General features: G+C 43.0%; 1 protein-coding gene across 1 annotated transcript; it reads right to left on the reverse strand.

The window, feature by feature from the left end:
• Positions 1–15,431: 15,431 nt before the first annotated feature.
• On the reverse strand, positions 15,432–19,501 carry LOC129812610 (uncharacterized). Its single transcript, XM_055864310.1, has 10 exons — positions 19,322–19,501; positions 18,510–18,659; positions 18,064–18,194; positions 17,817–17,953; positions 17,600–17,693; positions 17,160–17,271; positions 16,645–16,868; positions 16,322–16,493; positions 16,100–16,227; positions 15,432–15,930 (listed from the first exon to the last, which is right to left on the reverse strand). The coding sequence occupies exons 1-10, from the start codon at positions 19,431–19,433 to the stop codon at positions 15,613–15,615; spliced, it is 1,578 nt and encodes a 525-aa protein (XP_055720285.1). The 5' UTR covers positions 19,434–19,501; the 3' UTR covers positions 15,432–15,612.
• Positions 19,502–19,843: the final 342 nt, after the last annotated feature.

Raw genomic sequence — 19,843 nt, forward strand, 5'->3', positions numbered from 1 at the left:
GCCCTCCCGCTCCAATCCCTATGGAGTTAGGGGGGGCCGCATCAAGGGGGACCGGAGGAGGAGGCTCCTCCTGCACCAGGTGTGGTCGGAGAGGACACACCGCCGATCGGTGCTGGAGGAGCTCGTCTGGGAGTCGAGAGGGCAGGCAGAGCACTTCTCGTTCACACCAGGTGAGTCAGCACCAGACTCACCCAGAGCGCTGAGTTTTCTCCCTCTCTCCAGCATAAGGCGCTAGTCGATTCAGGTGCAGGTGGGAACTGTATGGATCGTGGACTCGCGTTGAGGCTAGGGATTCCGCTGGTGCCGCTAGACCAACCCTTTCCCGTGCACTCCTTAGATAGCCGACCATTAGGGTCAGAGCTGGTCAGAGAGGCCACGGTTCCACTGTAGCAAATCAAATTGTATTTGTCACATACACATGGTTAGCAGATGTTAATGCGAGTGTAGCGAAATGCTTGTGCTTCTAGTTCCGACAATGCAGTAATAACCAACGAGTAATCTAACCTAACAATTCCACAACTACTACCTTATACACACAAGTGTAAAGGGATAAAGAATATGTACATAAAGATATATGAATGAGTGATGGTACAGAATGGCATAGGCAAGATGCAGTAGATGGTATTGAGTACAGTATATACATATGAGATGAGTAATGTAGGGTATGTAAACATAAAAGTGCATAGTTTAAAGTGGCTAGTGATACATGTATTACATAAAGATGGAAAGATGCAGTAGATGATATAGAGTAGGGTATATACATATACATTGTTTAAAGTGGCTAGTGATACATTTTTGATCAATTTCCATCAATTCCATTATTAAAGTGAGCTGGAGTTGAGTCAGTATGTTGGCAGCAGCCACTCAATGTTAGTGGTGGCTGTTTAACAGTCTGATGGCTTTGAGATAGAAGCTGTTTTTCAGTCTCTCGGTCCCTGCTTTGATGCACCTGTACTGACCTCGCCTTCTGGATGATAGCGGGGTGAACAGGCAGTGGCTCGGGTGGTTGTTGTCCTTGATGATCTTTATGGCCTTCCTGTGACATCGGGTGGTGAGGTGTCCTGGAGGGCAGGTAGTTTGCCCCCAGTGATGCGTTGTGCAGACCTCACTACCCTCTGGAGAGCCTTACGGTTGTGGGCGGAGCAGTTGCCGTACCAGGCGTTGATACAGCCCGACAGGATGCTTTCGATTGTGCATCTGTAGAAGTTTGTGAGTGCTTTTGGTGACAAGCCGAATTTCTTCACCCTCCTGAGGTTGAAGAGGCGCTGCTGCGCTTTCTTCACAACTCTGTCTATGTGGGTGGACCAATTCAGTTTGTCCGTGATGTGTACGCCGAGGAACTTAAAACTTACTACCCTCTCCACTACTGTCCCGTCGATGTGGATAGGGGGGTGCTCCCTCTGCTGTTTCCTGAAGTCCACAATCATCCCCTTTGTTTTGTTGGCGTTGAGTGTGAGGTTATTTTCCTGACACCACACTCCGAGGGCCCTCACCTCCTCCCTGTAGGCCGTCTCGTCGTTGTTGGTAATCAAGCCTACCACTGTAGTCTCGTCCGCAAACTTGATGATTGAGTTGGAGGCGTGCATGGCCACGCAGTCGTGGGTGAACAGGGAGTAAAGGAGAGGACTCAGAACGCACCCTTGTGGGGCCCCAGTGTTGAGGATCAGCGGTGTGGAGATGTTGTTACCTACCCTCACCACCTGGGGGCGGCCCGTCAGGAAGTCCAGTACCCAGTTGCACAGGGCGGGGTCGAGACCCAGGGTCTCGAGCTTGATGACGAGTTTGGATGGTACTATGGTGTTAAATGCTTAGCTGTAGTCGATGAACATCATTCTCACATAGGTATTCCTCTTGTCCAGATGGATTAGGGCAGTGTGCAGTGTGATTGCGATTGCATCGTCTGTGGACCTATTGGGGCGGTAAGCATATTGGAGTGGGTCTAGGGTGTCAGGTAGGGTGGAGGTGATATGGTCCTTGACTAGTCTCTCAAAGCACTTCATGATGACGGAAGTGAGTGCTACGGGGCGATAGTCGTTTAGCTCAGTTACCTTAGCTTTCTTGGGAACAGGAACAATGGTGGCCCTCTTGAAGCATGTGGGAACAGCAGACTGGGATAAGGATTGATTGAATATGTCCGTAAACACACCAGCCAGCTGGTCTGCGCATGCTCTGAGGACGCGGCTGGGGATGCCGTCTGGGCCTGCAGCCTTGCGAGGGTTAACACGTTTAAATGTTTTACTCACGTCGGCTGCGGTTCCACTGGACATGGTAATGCAGGGGGATCATAAGGAGCGGATTAGTCTTTTCCTTATTGATTCACCTGCGTTTCCAGTGGTGCTGGGGATGCCCTGGCTGGCTAGTCACAATCCTGAGATTTCATGGAAACAGGGGGCTCTCCAGGGGTGGTCAGAGGAGTTTTCAGGTAGGTACAGAGGAGTTTCCATCGGTGCGACAACGGTGGAGAGTCCAGACCAGGTTTCCACTGTGCGCATTCCCTCTGAATATGCCGATTTGGCTATCGCTTTCTGTAAAAAGAAGGCGACGCAATTACCTCATCGACGAGGGGATTACGCGATAAACCTCCTGGTAAACGCTGCACTTCCCAGGAGTCACGTGTACCCGTTGTCCCAGGAGGAGACAGTGGCTATGGAGACATATGTCACTGAATCTCTGGGACAGGGGTACATTCGGCCCTCCGCGTCACCCGTCTCCTTGAATTTCTTTTTTGTGAAAAAAAAGGAGGGAGGTCTGCGTCCGTGCATTGATTATAGAGGTCTAAATTCCATCACAGTGGGGTTTAGTTACGCGCTACCTCTCATCGCCACGGCGGTATCATTTCACGGAGCGCATTTTTTCACAAAACTGAACCTCAGGAGTGTGTATAATTTGGTGCGTATCCAGGAGGGAGATGAGTGGAAGACCGCGTTTAGTACCACATCTGGCCATTATGAGTATCTCATCATGCCGTATGGGTTGACAAATTCCACAGCCGTCTTTCAATCTTTCGTAGACGAGATTCTCAGAGACCTGCATGGGCAGGGTGTGGTGGTGTATATCGATGATATACTGATCTATTCTGCCACATGCGCCTCGCATGTGTCTCTGGTGCGTAAAGTAAAGTGTACGTCAAGGCTGTGAAATGTGTGTTCTCCAAACAAGCCGTTTCCTTCCTGGGTTATCGCATTTCCACTCCTGGGGTGGTGATGGAGTGTGACCGCGTTACAGCCGTGCGTAATTGGCCGACTCCGACCACGGTAAAAGAGGTGCAGCGATTTTTAGGGTTTGCCAATTACTACCGGAGGTTTATCCGGGGTTTTGGTCAGGTGGCTGCTCCCATTACCTCACTGCTGAAGGAGGGGCAGGCGGTTTTACGGTGGACAGCGGAGGAGGACAGAGCCTTCAGTCGTCTGAAGGAGCTGTTCACCGACGCTCCCGTGCTGGCTCATCCGGACCCCTCTTTGGCGTTCATAGTGGAGGTGGACGCATCCGAGGCTGTGGTCGGAGCCGTGCTGTCACAGCGCTCGGGCATGCCACCGAAGCTCCGCCCCTGCGCTTTCTTTTCGAGGAAGCTCGGTCCGGCGGAGCGGAACTATGACGTGGGGGACCAGGAGTTATTAGCTGTGGTAAAAGCTCTGAAGGTGTGGAGACATTGGCTTGAGGGGGCCAAGCACCCTTTCCTCATCTGGACTGACCATCGTAATCTGGAGTATATCCGGGCAGCTGGGAGATTGAATCCGCGTCAGGCAAGGTGGGCCATGTTTTTTTTACCAGATTTCGGTTCATGATCTCCTATAGGCCAGGCTCCCTTAATACTAACGCCGACACGCTGTACCGTTTCTATTACACCGAGGAGCGGTCCATCGATCCTACTCTCATCCTTCCAGCTTCATGTCTGGTAGCACCGGTGGTATGAAAGGTGGACGCGGAAATCGAGCGGGCGTTACGGTTGGAACCTGCACCTCCTCAGTGTCCAGAGGGTGTTCAGTACGTGCCGCTTGGTGTTCGTGATCGTTTGATTCTATGGGCTCATACGCTACCCTCCTCGGGCCATCCTGGTATTAAGAGGACAGTGTGGGGTCTTAGGGGGAGGTACTGGTGGCCCACTTTGGCCAAGGACGTGAGGTTTTATGTCTCCTCCTGCTCGGTGTGCGCTCAGAGCAAGGCTCCTAGACACCTGCCTAGAGGGAAGTTACAGCCCCTCCCCGTTCCACAACGGCCGTGATCGCATTTGTCGGTGGATTTTCTCACCGATCTTCCCCCGTCTCAGAGGAACACCACGATCCTGGTTGTTGTGGATCGGTTTTCTAAGTCCTGCCGTCTCATCCCGTTGCCCGGTCTCCCTGCGGCCCTACAGACTGCGGAAGCCCTGTTTACCCACGTCTTCCGGCACTACGGGGTGTCTGAGGACATCGTTTCTGATCGGGGTCCCCAGTTCACGTCCAGAGTTTGGAGGGCATTTATGGAGCGTCTGGGGATCACGATCAGCCTGACCTCGGGTTTTCACCCCAAGAGTAATTGCCAGATGGAGAGAGTGAACCAGGATGTGGGTAGGTTTCTGCGGTCGTATTGCCAGGATCGACCAGGTGAATGGGCAGGATACGTCCCATGGGCGGAGGTGGTTCAGAATTCACTCCGCCACTCCTCCACTAACATGTCAAATTTCCAGTGCATGTTGGGCTACCAGCCGGTCCTGGCCCCATGGCATCAGAGCCAGACCGAAGCTCCTGCGGTGGAGGAGTGGGTGCAGCGCTCGAAGGAGACCTGGAGAGACGTCCAGGTATCACTAAAACAAGCTGGTGGACGGCAGAAGAGGAGCGCTGACCGTCACCGCAGTGAGGCCCCCGTGTTCGCACCAGGGGACCGGGTCTGGCTCTCGACCCGAAACCTGCCCCTCCGCCTGCCCTGCTGGAAGCTGGGGCCGCAGTGTGTGTGGCCATTTAAAGTCCTGAGGAAGATAAACGAGGTGTGTTATAGGTGTACAGCTTCCTTCTTACTATCGTATTAACCCCTCGTTTCATGTGTCTCTCCTCAGGTCGGTGGTGGCTGGTCCCCTGCAGGAAGGTGAGGTGCCGGAGGTCCCTCCGCCCCCTCTGGACATCGAGGCGTCCCCGGCGTACTGTACGATCCATTCTGGACTCTAGACGCCGGGTTAGGGGCCTACAGTACCTCGTAGACTGGGAGGGGTACGGTCCGGAGGAGAGGTGCTGGGTACCGATGGAGGACATCTTGGATCCATCACTACTGAGGGTATTCCACCGCCTCCATCCGGATCGCCCTGCGCCTCGCCCTCCGGGTCGCCCTCGAGGGCTGCGCGCTGCAGGAGTCGCGCGTCGGGGGGGGGGGTTCTGTCACGACTTCCGGCTCCCCTGCCTGTTCGGGCGGCGCTCGGCGGTCGTCGTCGCCGGTCTCCTAGCCGCCACCGATCCCCTTTTCCTTTTCTGTTTGTTATGTCTTATTGGTTGCACCTGTTTCTTGTTTGAGTTTTGGTTCAGGACTATTTAAGCCTGTTAGGCCCGCCTGCTTTTGTGCAGGCTTGTTTTCTGTTAGTCTAGGTTGGTTGCGTGTTGTGTTCCCTGTCTGTTTGTGCCCAGTTTTGGGTTGTGTTGTTTTGGCGTTAACCTGTCTAGGATCAGCGTGGCGCTAGCGGCACACCCCCCCCCCCCCACTGAAAAACCAGTGCCGCGAAATTCAAAAAAAATATTTTTTTAAAATATTTAACTTTCACACATTAAAGTCCAATACAGCTAATGAAAGACACAGATCTTGTGAATCCAGTCAACTTGTCCGATTTTTAAAATGTTTTACAGGGAAGACACAATATGTAAAGATGTACATCTATTACCTAAAAACACATTAGCATAATCCACCATCTTTTATTTGTCCACCAACACCAGTAGCCATCACCAATTCGACTAAACTAAGATATTTATAGCCCCTAACCAACAAAAAAACTCATCAGATGACAGTCTGATAACATATTTATGGTATGGGATAGGTTTTGTTAGAAAAAAGTGCATATTTCAGGTAGATGGCATAGTTTACAATTGCACCCACCGTCACAAATGGAATAGAAAAACTACTTAGAGCAACGTGTTTACCTACTTACTAATCATCAAACATTTCGTAAAAATACACAGCATACACGAATCGAAAGACACAGATCCTGTGAATACAGACAATATTTCAGATTTTCTAAGTGTCTTACAGCGAAAACACAATAAATCGTTATATTAGCTTAGCACATAGCAATTAGCAGCCCAGCATTGATTCTAGCCAAAGTGAGCGATAAAAGTCAACATCGCCAAAAGATATTAATTTTTTCACTAACCTTCTCAGAATTCTTCCGATGACACTCCTGTAACATCACATTACAACATGCATATACAGTTTGATCGAAAATATTTATATTTAGCCACCAAAATCATGGTTAGACAATGTGAAATGTAGACAAGCTGGTAAAGAAAAAGTCCTTGCGCCACTTAGACAGTGATCTACTCTTATACATAAATACTCAAACGTGACTAAAAAATATAGGGTGGACAGGGATTGATAGACAATTTAATTCTTAATACAATTGCGTTATTACATTTTTTTATTTATCCTTACTTTTCAATACAGTTTGCGCCAAGCGAAGCTACGTCAAAAAACATGGCGTCCTAAGCCACTAAAATGTTTCGACAGAAACACGATTTATCATAATAAAAATGTCCTACCTTGAGCTGTTCTTCCATCAGTATCTTGGGCAAAGGATCCTTTCTTGGGAGGAATCGTCTTTTGGTGGAAAGCTGTCCTCTTGCCATGTGAAAATGCCAACTGCGTTCGGGATGAACTGAAAGCGTGCCCACCTATTCACAGCGTTAAAGAAATAAATGTCCCAAAATCGCACTAAACGGATATAAATTGCTATAAAACGCTTTAAATTAACTACCTTATGATGTTTTTAACTCCTATAACGAGTGAAAAGATGACCGGAGAAATATAACAGGCTAAACTAACGCTTGGAACAGGAGAGGGTCGGTGTCCTCCACGCGCGTTACGCAGCAAGAAAAGACTTGCTAGCTACAGGGTTTTTTCATTTGTAGTGCCTGTGAACGCGCAATCGACCCCATTGGAATCGTCATCACGTAAAGGCATCCAGGGGAAGACGTAAGAAGTGTCCGTATAGTCATAGCAAAATCAGTGCCGTTTTAACTGACTTCAGAACAGTGGCCAACATTTCTGAAATCTGAATCCATGTCAGGGAAATTGCTGTAGAATGGGCTCTGTTCCACTTAGAGACAAAATTTCAACTCCTATAGAAACTATAGACTGTTTTCTATCCAATAATAATAATAATATGCATATTGTACGATCAAGGATTTTGTGGGAAGCCGTTTCAAAAATTAGCCAAATTAGCATAAATAGTCTAAACAGCGCCCCCATCCCCAACAGGTTAATTGTGGATACCGCAATAAAGTTTGGTTTCCCCCATTATCCTCTGCTCTCTGCGCTTGACTCCGCACCCACCACTCCTGGCTGTGTGACAATATGTTTAAGTATGAGAGACTTTTCTGAAACACAAACAATTTAAAAACTACAACAGATACACTAGTTTTAGAACAGCAACTCATCAAGGGTTTTTCTTTATTTTTACTATTTTATACATTGTAGAATAATAGTGAAGACATCAAAACTATGAAATTACACATATGCCAAGAGTGTGCAAAGCTGTCATCAGGACAAAGGGTGGCTATTTGAAAAATCTCTTTTTTGGTTACTACATGATTCCATATGTGTGATTTCATAGCTGCAATGTCTTCACTATTATTCTACATTGTAGCAAATAGTAAAAATAAAGAAAAACTCTTTAATGAGTAGGTGTTCTAAAACGTATGACCGGTAGTTGGCGCCCCCCCCCCCCCCCCCTTTGGCAAAGTGGGTGTGCTTTGGCAAAGTGGGTGGGGTTATATCCTTCCTGTTTGGCCCTGTCCGGGGGTATCATCGGATGGGGCCACAGTGTCTCCTGACCCCTCCTGTCTCAGCCTCCAGTATTTATGCTGCAGTAGTTTGTGTCGGGGGGCTAGGGTCAGTTGGTTATATCTGGAGTACTTCTACTGTCTTACCCGGTGTCCTGTGGGAATTTAAGTATGCTCTCTCTAATTCTCTCATTCTCTCTTTCTTTCTCTCTCTCGGAGGACTTGAGCCCTAGGACCATGCGTCAGGACTACCGGGCATGATGACTCCTTGCTGTCCCCAGTCCACCTGGCCTTGCTGCTGTTCCAGTTTCAACTGTTCTGCCTGCGGCTATGGAACCCTGACCTGTCCACCGGACGTGCTACCTGTCCCAGACCTGCTGTTTTCAACTCTCTAGAGACCGCAGTAGCGGTAGAGATACTCTTAATGATCGGCTATGAAAAGCCAACTGACATTTACTCCTGATTATTATGTGACCATGCTGGTCATTTATGAACATTTGAACATCTTGGCCATGTTCTGTTATAATCTCCACCCGGCACAGCCAGAAGAGGACTGGCCACCCCTCATAGCCTGGTTCCTCTCTAGGTTTTGGCCTTTCTAGGGAGTTTTTCCTAGCCGCCGTGCTTCTACACCTGCATTGCTTGCTGTTTGGGGTTTTAGGCTGGGTTTCTGTACAGCACTTCGAGATATTAGCTGATGTACGAAGGGCTATATAAAATAAACTTGATTTGATGATTTGATTAGTGTACGAATACACCATTTAGTGTGCAGCTAGAGTTTAGCAACAGCTGATTCTGTATGTTCTCTTTAGTCCTCTATTAATCACACTAAGAAACTAATAAACTAAGTACTCGGGAACTAATTAAAGTCTGACAATCTTGGTATAGTTTTAGTGCTGATATGATTTAATACAGCAGATGGATATCATTGCTGTTATGGGCTGCAGCAGTTTTTAACAGGCATGTCATACAAATGCTGCATAAATATGCAATGAGCTCTAAAAGTATTGGGATAGTGTCCCATGTTTTGTTGTTTTGCCTCTGTACTCCAGTACTTTATATTTGTAAATGATGTAATGACTATGAGGATAAAGGGCAGACTGTAAGCTTTGATTTGAGGGTATTTACATATTGGTTGAACCATTTAGAAATTACGGCACTTTTAGTACATAGTCCCATTTTAGGGGACCAAAAGTATTGGGACAAATGAACTTATATACAGTACATTTGGAAAGTATTCAGATCCTTTGACTTTTTCAATTTTTTTGTTACATTACAGCCTTATTCTTAAATGGATTAAATAGCTTTTTTCCCTGATCAATCTACACACAACATCCCATAATGACAAAGTAAAATCAAGTTTTTCAACAAATTTGCAAAAAAATATCACATTTACATAAGTATTCAGACCCTTTACTCAGTACTTTGTTTGAAGCACCTTTGGAAGCGATTACAGCCTCGAGTCTTCTTGGGTATAACTCTACAAGCTTGGCACACCTGTATTTGGGGAGTTTCTCCCATTCTTCCCTGGAGATCCTCTCAAGCTCTGTCAGGTTGGATGGGGAGTGTCGCTGCACAGCTATTTTCAGGTGTCTCCAGAGATGTTCGATCAGGTTCAAGTCTTGGATCTGACTGGGCCACTCAAGGACATTGAGAGACTTGTCCCGAGCCACTCCTGCATTGTCTTGACTTTGTGCTTAGGGTCATTGTCCTTTTGGAAGGTGAACCTTCACCCAAGTCTGAGGTCTGGAGTGCTCTGAAGTAGGTTTTCAAAAAAGATCTCTTTGCTCCGTTCATCTTTCCCTTGATCCTGACTAGTCTCCCGGTTCCTGCTGCTAAAAATATCTCCACAGCATGATGCTACCACCACTGTGCTACACCATAGGGATGGTGCCAGGTTTCCTCCAGACATGATGCTTGGCATTCAGGCCAAAGAATTCAATCTTGGTTTCATCCGACCAGAGAATCTTGTTTCTCATGGTCTGAGAGTCCTTTAGGTGCCTTTTGGCAAACTCCATGCGGGCTGTCATGTTCCTTTTACTGAGGAGTGGCTTCCATCTAGCCACTCTACCATAAAGGCCTGATTGGTGGAATGCTGCAGAGATGGTTGTCCTTCTGGAATGTCCTTCTGGAATGAATCTCCACAGAAAAACTCTGGAGCTCTGTCGGAGTGACCATCGGGCTCTTAGTCACATCCCTGACCAAGGCCCTTCTTCCCCGATTGCTCAGTTTGGCCGGGTGGCCAGCTCTAAGAAAAGTATTGGTGGTTCCAAACTTGTTCCATTTAAGAATGATGGAGGCCACTTTGTTCTTGGGGACTTTCAATGTTTTGGTATCCTTCGTCAGATCTGCTGCCTCGACACAATCCTGTCTCGAAGCTAAACGGACAATTTATTCGACCTCATGACTTGATATTTGCTCTGACGTGCACTGTCAACTGTGGGACCTTATATAGACAGGTGTGTTCCTTCCAAATCATGTCCAATCAATTGAATTTACCACAGGTGGACTCCAATCAAGTTGTAGAAACATCTCAAGGATGATCAATGGAAACAGGATGCACCTGAGCTGAGTCTCATAGCAAAGGGTCTGAATACTCATGTAAATAAGGTATTTCTGCTTTTTTTGTATAAATTAGCACCAAAAAAAGTAACAAAATTAACAAAAATAACAAAGGTTTTTCCTTTGGTTATTATGTGTATATTGATGAGGAACATGTTTTATTTATTACATTTTAGAATAAGGCTGTAACGTAACAAAATGTGGAAAAGGGGAAAGGGTATGAATGCACTGTATGTATTAAAGTAGTAAAAAGTTAAGTATTTGGTCCCATATTTATAGCACGCATAGACTACATCAAGCTTGTGAATCTACAACTTCTTGGATGCTTTTGGTTGTGTTTCAGATTATTTTGTACCCAGTAGAAATGTATGGTAAATAATGTATTTTGTCAATTGAGTCAATTGTATAATTTGCAATTCATTCAGGATTATCTGTAATCATGGTAGCATCCACATTAATGTAGAAGTGTTTAGAAACATATTCTATTCTTATTTACATTAAAAGTGACTCCAAAATGACACAATACATCTTTTACCTAATCTGAAACACAACCAAAACAAACAGCAATGTATCCAACAAGTTTGTAGAGTCACAAGCGTGATGTAATCATTGCGTGATAGAAATATGGGACCAAATACTGAACCTTTGACTACTTTAATACACAAGTGAATTTGTCCCAATACTTTTGGTCCCCTAAAATGGAGGCACATGTACAAAAAGTGCTGCGATTTCTAAACCGCACACCCGATATGGATGAACATACCTTCAAATGAAGCTGAGTCTGCACTTTAACATTTTTAACACTTTAAAATCATGACATTTGCTGGAGTACAGAGCCAAAACCAAAAATGTGTCACTGTCCCAATACTTCGGGGCTTAAAGTATAATCAAAAACCTGGTAGCCTGCAATTCCAGTAGTTATGGTGGGGGAAAAAATAAAATAAAAAAATTGATAGTTACATATCGCAATACTATATCGATATGTCGATACTTTGACTCCAAGTATCGATTTGCAAAAAATAAGTTATATTAGCTAGCACTAGTCGGCTGTGCCGGCTCCAAAACCTAGTTATTTTTAATCCTATAGCTTGTTCTCCATCTTTTTTAAGTAGTGAGCCAACAAATTCAGCACTTTTATTTCCATGGCTGATCAAAAGTAATTTTCTCATGCTCTCGTCTCTCTGCAGCAAACATACATAGCAATATGTTTGGAACATCAACTCGTAATATATATATATAGAATCGTGAGAATCACAATTGTTTTATTTAACCAGGAAGGGCTCATTGAGATTTGAAATCTCTTTTTCAAGAGCGTCCTGGCCAAGAAAGGCAGCACCAAGTCATTGCACAATTACAGACAGACATGAAACACTACACAGTACATTTATGAGTACATTTTACTCAAATTGAATACAATTATACTCTTCAAAAGACATTTCATCCCAGTCTAAATAGAGTACTCTTGTTGCAGAGTTCAATTTTCAGAGTTATTTCTACTCTATTCAGTGTTATATTTAACTCTGCAAACTGTAATTTACTCTATTAAGCTTAACATGGAAACAACTACTGCCAATTCACTCAATATAGAATTGAATATCATCAGTCAAGAGTAGCGTTTGTACAACTAAACTTAACGTCAATAAATCAGATGTCAATATTTAACAAAGCACTTTATTCTTAAATGTAAGCCATTTGCAATGTATATATATCAAAATACTGATGATAAAATAAGATTGTGGACTGAAATTAAATGTTGGCCTCTGTTCACTTTAATACATGTACATATAAAAAGCTCAATATTGCAATTCAATACATTTAACAATGACATGGAGGATTTTGTGAAACTGGCATCTCACATATCAAAAACACTGACGAGAAAATAAAACTGGCCTCTGTAAAATTACATTTTGGCATCTGTCCCCCCTTTTATTAAAAGTAAATAAAAATGCCAATATTGCAATACAATACATATTGGTTTTAAAAGAGCTTACTGTGCCATTTTTTGGAGTCACAGGAAACAGTATGGAACAAACAAACTTGAATCACCACAACTGTAAGACATCTTGTATATCAAGTGCTTTGCGACAGAAAAGCTCTTTAACAACTAGATACGGTCCCTCTGTTGCACACCCAACTCTATATGCATTAAAATGTTCATCAAGACAGTTTGTAGGGCAAAGGTAACCTCTCATCTGTAACATGGTGGATTTTCTGAAAACTGGCATCTCACAATGGACTTTAAGACAAACTAAACGATACATATTTCCATGGTGTTTGGCACATTTAACATTTAAAACCGTGGTGTCAATTGGTACCTCAGTCTCAGCCATCTTACAGTCCCAGTCCACCACATTTAAAGATAACATTTTACCTGAACCGATCATGACTCTGTTGGTGTCAAATGTCTGCCAACTGTATGCTATTTGACTTGTGTTTTTTTTTTACCAATGTTTAGTTATTTTTTAAGCTTTTTTTTTTTTGAATTATGCTTTGCTTCGTAGCGCATGCACCAGCTATGTAAAACTGGTCCAATTTTAAGCATACATGTGGGGTATTGCACCATAAAATGATGCTTCGGTAGCAACCTATTTTTTGCTTGAATAACCTGTGGTGTTCTGCGATTAAGTGTCTCAAAAAAAGTTGTAATAGACTTTCATATCATTGGAGAAAATACAATGTTTACTATCTGAAGCAACATCAACAGTAAATACCAGTGTAGATATTTTGGACAAACTAAGTCTCCAAAGATAAGTGGTAGATTGAGAAGTAAACACCAGGACTGGATAGCATTTAACCCCAAGTCATTAGAGTCCTCTCCTAACTCCACTGCAGGAGGTTTGTTGTTTTGCTCCATATAACCATAGTTACAGCTCTTTATTCTCCTGTCTGTCATTTGATGTTGTGTACTTGTTTATCAAGTGCAGTATTAGCAGTTTATTTTCATATTGTGCCACTCCCTCCAAGATATCATGCCATAATATCGACAAAGAAGTTTTCAGATGTATTGAAGTACTGCAAGGAGTTTTAGAATGCAAGAACGTTTAACACTCATCGCAGAGGGAAGACTGGGATTTGTCTCTTTTTTTGACGGTGTTATGCATGAAGTGCTCGAGTTCGCATGACTATCTTGGGTGAATCTTCATCAAATTCAGTCTGAAAGTCCTTTCTCAGCAAGACAAAAGCAGCAACAATATCTGGCACTGAATGATTCAACAAAACCAAATAAACACTGAAGACCAAGGTTGTCACCTGTAACTTGGTCAATAGTTCCATACACTGGTTGATCATACAAGGTGACCATAATTCCATCCCTCTCAAGTACTTTAATATCCTGCACAATTGGTTTAAGTATTTTAGAAAAGCCATGTTTTAACATCTTGGGCATGACATAAAGCAACCAAAGGAATATTAAGCAGAAATGAGTTGAACTTGAGAAAAATTCTGTCACGTTCCTGACCTATTTATGTTAGTTTTTGTGTGTTAGTTGGTCAGGACGTGAGGTTGGGTGGGCATTCTATGTTATCTGTTTCTATGTTGGTTTCGGTTTGCCTGGTATGGCTCTTGATTAGAGGCAGGTGGTTTGCGTTTGCCTCTAATTAAGAGTCATATTTAGGTAGGGCATTCTCACTGTTTGTTTGTGGGTGATTGTCTCCTATGTCTGTATGTATGTTCGTACCACATGGGACTGTAGCGTTTGTTTGTTTCGTTTCGTTTCGATGTCGTCCGTTTCCTGTACGTAAGTTTATGTTTAGTTATGTAAGTTTATGTTCAGGTTTCGTTCAACGTTGTTTTCTTGTTTTGTAGTTTGAAAGTGTTTTGTTTCGTTTCGTGTGCCATCGTAATTTATAATAAAGATGGCTTATTTCCCTGAGCCTGCGTTTTGGTCTGAAGATCCTTCTCTCCTCACCTCTTCCGAGGATGAGGAGAGCGTCACCCGTTACAAATTCCGTAAGGTGAAATAGATTGCTCCTAATTTATGTCTTCCCCGTTTTGATCCAAGAGGATTTGCAGTTTCAAAATCATAGAAAAGCTGTATCTGAATTGCATGCTTCTGTTTTGAAAATAGAACATGGCTCTTGAACAGATCTCCATCACGTAAGTCATAAAGTTCTCTTGACCTACAATCAGTCTGCACCATCTCCTTCATATTAGGGGGTTTGTAAATAAACTGCAATGGTTTCAACATTGGGATGTAAACAAATTTATCAGTAACAATTTGATCATAGCCTCCAGTAGTCCGATTGCATTGTGCATCAGATCTTGTACCAAGAACGTGTTCAACTGGGTCTACCCTTCCCCACTTTTCTGTAAAATACTGCCTTCTTACTTACAGAATTTAATACACCAAAAGGATGACATTTTTTCAAAACACTGATGAATTTTACACTCAATGCCACTTTTAATAGGCTCCTGTATAGACAGACACTTCTTCAGATTCTTTAGCTTGAATATCATCAACTATCTCTTCCATGGAAATTACCAACGAGTTAATGGTGGTTTCACCTACACCTGCCACTTTAAGCTCAGCTATGGTTGCAGCGCAGCTGTCTACAAGACTCTTATTGACAAGGACTGAGTCAGAAGGGGAACTTGTCTATGGCAAGTCATCAAAATGACTTACTGCTACATATTCAGCTGTAGAGGGGTGTTCACCATGATCAGAACAGGGTTCATGTGCTTTATAAAGATGCTTTCTGAACCCAGAAAAAGTACCATAAACTTGTGAACAACCAGCCTGACCGCATTTAAGACCAAGTGTCTTTCCTGGACAAAGTCCGTGGACCAACTTCAAGTGTTGTGTCAAGGGATTAGCATTTGCCTGGGGGCATTTGCAAGCAAAACACAACATTTTCGACGATGTGTGAAATGAAAAAGGTTATTTCCTCTGCTGTGGTTTAACCCTTTGCAACTTACATTTTACATTTTACATTTTAGTCATTTAGCAGACGCTCTTATCCAGAGCGACTTACAAATTGGAAAGTTCATACATATTCATCCTGGTCCCCCCGTGGGGAATGAACCCACAACCCTGGCGTTGCAAGCGCCATGCTCTACCAACTGAGCCACACGGGACAACTTCAAAACGTTTAGCAACTCAATGCAGCATCCGAGCCCGCAACTCTGCGACTCTAGGATTAACCTTAGTGGTATCAACATCAATTTCATAAATTGTGGTTTGCAAGAAGTTGTACACATTTATCAGATCCTGGTTGTACGAGGTACCAAAGACAAAATGAGCTTTGAAAAGCTCATCAAAACAGGCAAGAGAGTCTGGTGACTTACAAGGTATTGCATGTTTGTCAATCACAATGAAGTACTTGTGAATCGCACTCCTCTGGGTCCCCACAGCAAGCAGATAGGGTTGAAAGCTTTCCATGACGCTCTCCAGATGCCCCTGGATGCTGGTCCCAGTCTGTGACACAATAACTTAATTAGTGTGCTATTAAAATGAATCACGGATCGCAAACAGTTTGTGAAAATGTAAATTACAGCTACACATGATCTTACCATGATTTGTCCATATTCTTAAAAGTAGTTTATAGGATTAGGAATGGGGACAGAACAGTCAACTGTAACCTCACCTTGATAAACTTCACAATGTGGTCACTGGCGTGTCTGGCTGAGATTTTTCCTGGTCTCTTGCGGCCAAGAGGTGACGGTGGAAGAAGGTGGACAAGGACAAAAATGGAGGACATGTCACTGTCCCATCCTGAAAGTACACATTTTCACTGAAAGTTACATTCCATTTTGCTTTCAAAAACAACGCTCCCTTTCATTAGTATAATCATTTTATTCCAGCATACCATTTTTCACTTCTCTTGTGGATTCAGCATTTTGAACCAGGTCTTGCAAGTTGCCTGTCTGTGTGAGGCCACGGCTTTGGTCAATGACTTTCTGCTTGTAGAGAGCAGGCCACTTCTCCAGGAACTTTGCGGAGGTTGCATCACCAAACATCAGCCTAAAATCTTGCTCAATCTGCAGACAAGATAGAATAAATCAAGACAGAACAGTAAATATTATGGTATGGCACTATCATGTAATATATCACAATCCTAATCAGACTGTTGTAGAACAGAAAACAATTGTCCTGACAGTTTCAAGGCAAGGCAGTCGAAGAACCACATACCATTCCTGCTATGTCTTGGAATCTTGGAAAAGCTGTGAATATTTCAGAGGACTTCACTGGGTCATGAACCATCTTTTGGCGATAGGCGAACGTCTGCTTCATCTTCTCCTTTACAATTTCTTCCTCAGCCGTATCCTTCATCAGTGCAATGGCCTCACAACACAGGCTTTCTGTTGTTGGACAGTTTTCCTCTCTGAAGGGGTCTCTATCAACTTTTGGACCACCTGTAACATGGTGAAACTTTTACAGATTGCTGGGTTTGTCTGCTCTATGCAAGTATACAATATTGTGTCATAAGATATAAAAAACAATGCTCGGAAACTCTGCAAGGATGGCCATGCATGCAGTTACGTCACCAGATGAAAAGTAGGATTTATTTGACTCAGAAACAGAATTCATACTAAGAAATACTAAAAGAGTAAGAGACTAAGAAACACTTGCTTATACAGATGTTCACACAATTATTCTCTGGTCATGTGTCATGAATGAGACTAACTACAATCAAAATCACTTACATGTCAGTGACTGACGCATGGCCTTCTGTCGTCCCTCTGATGCTTCCCTTTGAACAAATTTCAGTCTCCATGCTAGATATCCTCTCCCATCTTCTGCATTGTAATAATGCTCCTAAAGTAAAGTATAATTCACTTTGAGTGAGCAGGTTAAAATATCTTCATATTAATTTTTATCCTTAAAACTACAGATGCGACCATAGATGAACATTTGCTCATTCAACAGGTCAGCAGTGCAGAACTTAACGGCTTTTATACCACCAGAGTTGAGCTTAGGAGAGATGGCAGAGATGGTGGGCATACAGACATGTTAACAGATCTATAGTTTAAATAAAAACAGCACCCAACAGTAAAACAATTAAATATTGACATTCTGGACAAATTGTAAGGTGTAAGACTCCCAGAGAGTTAAAAATGTTAGACTTAGTTTTTAATGTACTTACATAACCAAACTTGCTCCTAGGATCGGCCAGGTATGGGAACAAGGCAATGATGCCCTTTGCGCAGTCCTCTTTAACACGCCTTGAAGGACTTGTCCTAGACACACACACACACACTTTACTGTTTGAGATCCAAACAAAAGTATTGATGTGTAAATCACAACTTCTGCTAAAAAATTGTGTTAGGTGGTAAGGTATGTAATGAGTATATGACATATACCCATGTTCACTTGTCATTTGTGCAACCAATATCTTGACCATATCGCGTCTTCTGCTATCTGTTAGGCTTTTTGTCCGAGCATACTCATCCATGATCCTCTCTCCTCCAGGTTTGTTCTTCAGAATGTCTTCAATCATCTAAGTTGGAGTAATTTAAAACACACCATGATCACAACTTTTGTTGATGTCATTTATCACTCAATCTTCATGTTTGGCATTTGTTTAAACTGGAAATGTGCAGTACTTACTTGAGATAGACGACTATCCTCAGCTGTCTCTCTTGTAGCACTATGCTGCAATATAATGGTGTCATCCAAGTCCCCCTTATTGTCTCCACTGTATTTTGATAAGGAGCTGCTTGCAGAGGAGCTCAACAAATCTAGCAACCATGTTAACATTTAACTGGTGTGATTAACACTAATTATAACACAATTTAGGAGGAAACATTCATTATGATTAGAGGACTTTTGTTAATGACAAGCGGAATGCAAAAATGTAACATTTATTGATTAGGCCCACTACTGTTCTAAAAGGGGTGGGAGAGGTGAGCACAGAAACAAAGATCATTTTAAAATATCAAAATGGGAAAATAAATCAGCAGATTTATCTGCCTGTCTCACATATTCAGAACATGTGTTAGGCTAGCCAGGACTGTATGGATGAATGTGAAGCTCTAAGCTAATAAGCAATTCACCATAAGGATTCGGGTCTTGGGGTAAACAAATTTCCAGCACACCAAGGTCCTGTTTCTTTAGAAGAAACTCAAACACCTCCTCATCAACTTCAGTCTTCGATTCATCATAGACTTTTAAGTCCAAGGTTGGAATGTCAAATTTATTGGCAACTGTGAAGACAAAATAAGATTGCACAACCTTATTGATTAAATATGTTGTGTATTTTTTAGAGAAAAAAACAGAACAGAAATCAAGAGGTCATCTTTACGTGAACATTGTAACCCCAAAACGGACTCAGTGCTCCTTTCCAAATCAATTCCAATTATATGCAGTCTACAGCCTGTCAACTACTGCCACGTACTGAGTTATTATAACAGCAGTCTGAATATTATAGCAATACACCACAGATAGCTATCAACGCTGAGATTGTAGCGGCATACAAATGTTAGTATCACTTATTCTTTAAAACCATTAATGACAGGCAAAGACAATGAGCGCAGCTACAGATTAGCATAATTAGACAACTCCCAAAACATAAACCAATCTTTGACTGATTTGTGATTTGGGGAGGCGCAAGTTTGCTTTGTATTCATTATCAGCAAGGAAATCGGCAATCAATTTGACAGTAAATATAAAGTAAGTATTTAAAATATAATAGTAGTAGTATAATAATAGTAAGTCTATTTAAAATATAATAGTAGTAGTATAATAATAGTAAGTCTATTTAAAATATAATAGTAGTAGTATAATAATAGTAAGTCTATTTAAAGTGTGTCAGTATAAGTATGTTGTTCCATAGGATATTGTGTCAAATTTGAAACTTTTCACTCACCAGAATCCAAAAAGGATTCGAAGGTCAGTTGCCCCTCATAACAAATGTACTTCTGACAATCCCTGTACTTCACGCGTACAGCCTGCATCCTTGATGACAAGAAAAAGTTCATTTAAATCTCATTAACACAAATTACAAGAGAGCAGTGCTCTGTTTAGAGTAAAACACGTGTTGCATCGACCTGCCTGCCACTAAATACCTTCTACTAACAGCTCTCTTTTCAGAGTAAAACGTCTATTGCTCTAAAGTTCAGAGTCAAACGCAGGTGCTGCACCGACCAAACTGCAGCCAAAAACCGTCAACCGGTAACAGCTCTAATGTTCAGAGTAAAACGCACGTGCTGCACCGACCAAACTGCGCTAAAACTGTCCATCAGCTCTGTTCATGTCCATCAGCTCTGTTCAGAGTAAAATGCACCTGTCTGCACCGACCAACCTGCAGCTAAAAACTGTCTAATAGCTCTAAACTTGAGTGAAACACACATTTAGCACAGACCAACTACCGCTAACTGTCTGCTAACAG

Source organism: Salvelinus fontinalis, chromosome 16 (assembly GCF_029448725.1).
Source record: "Salvelinus fontinalis isolate EN_2023a chromosome 16, ASM2944872v1, whole genome shotgun sequence".
In the NCBI taxonomy this organism is placed as follows: Eukaryota; Metazoa; Chordata; class Actinopteri; order Salmoniformes; family Salmonidae; genus Salvelinus; species Salvelinus fontinalis.

Excerpts from the sequence above, each read along its gene's own strand:
- LOC129812610 (XM_055864310.1), bottom strand. The coding sequence starts at position 19,433 with ATGAACTTTTTCTTGTCATCAAGGATGCAGGCTGTACGCGTGAAGTAC. Across the intron at positions 18,660-19,321 it reads CGAATCCTTTTTGGATTCTG|TTGCCAATAAATTTGACATT; the intron begins GTGAGTGAAAAG and ends TTGTCTTCACAG. Across the intron at positions 15,931-16,099 it reads ACATTGTGAAGTTTATCAAG|ACTGGGACCAGCATCCAGGG; the intron begins GTGAGGTTACAG and ends ATTGTGTCACAG.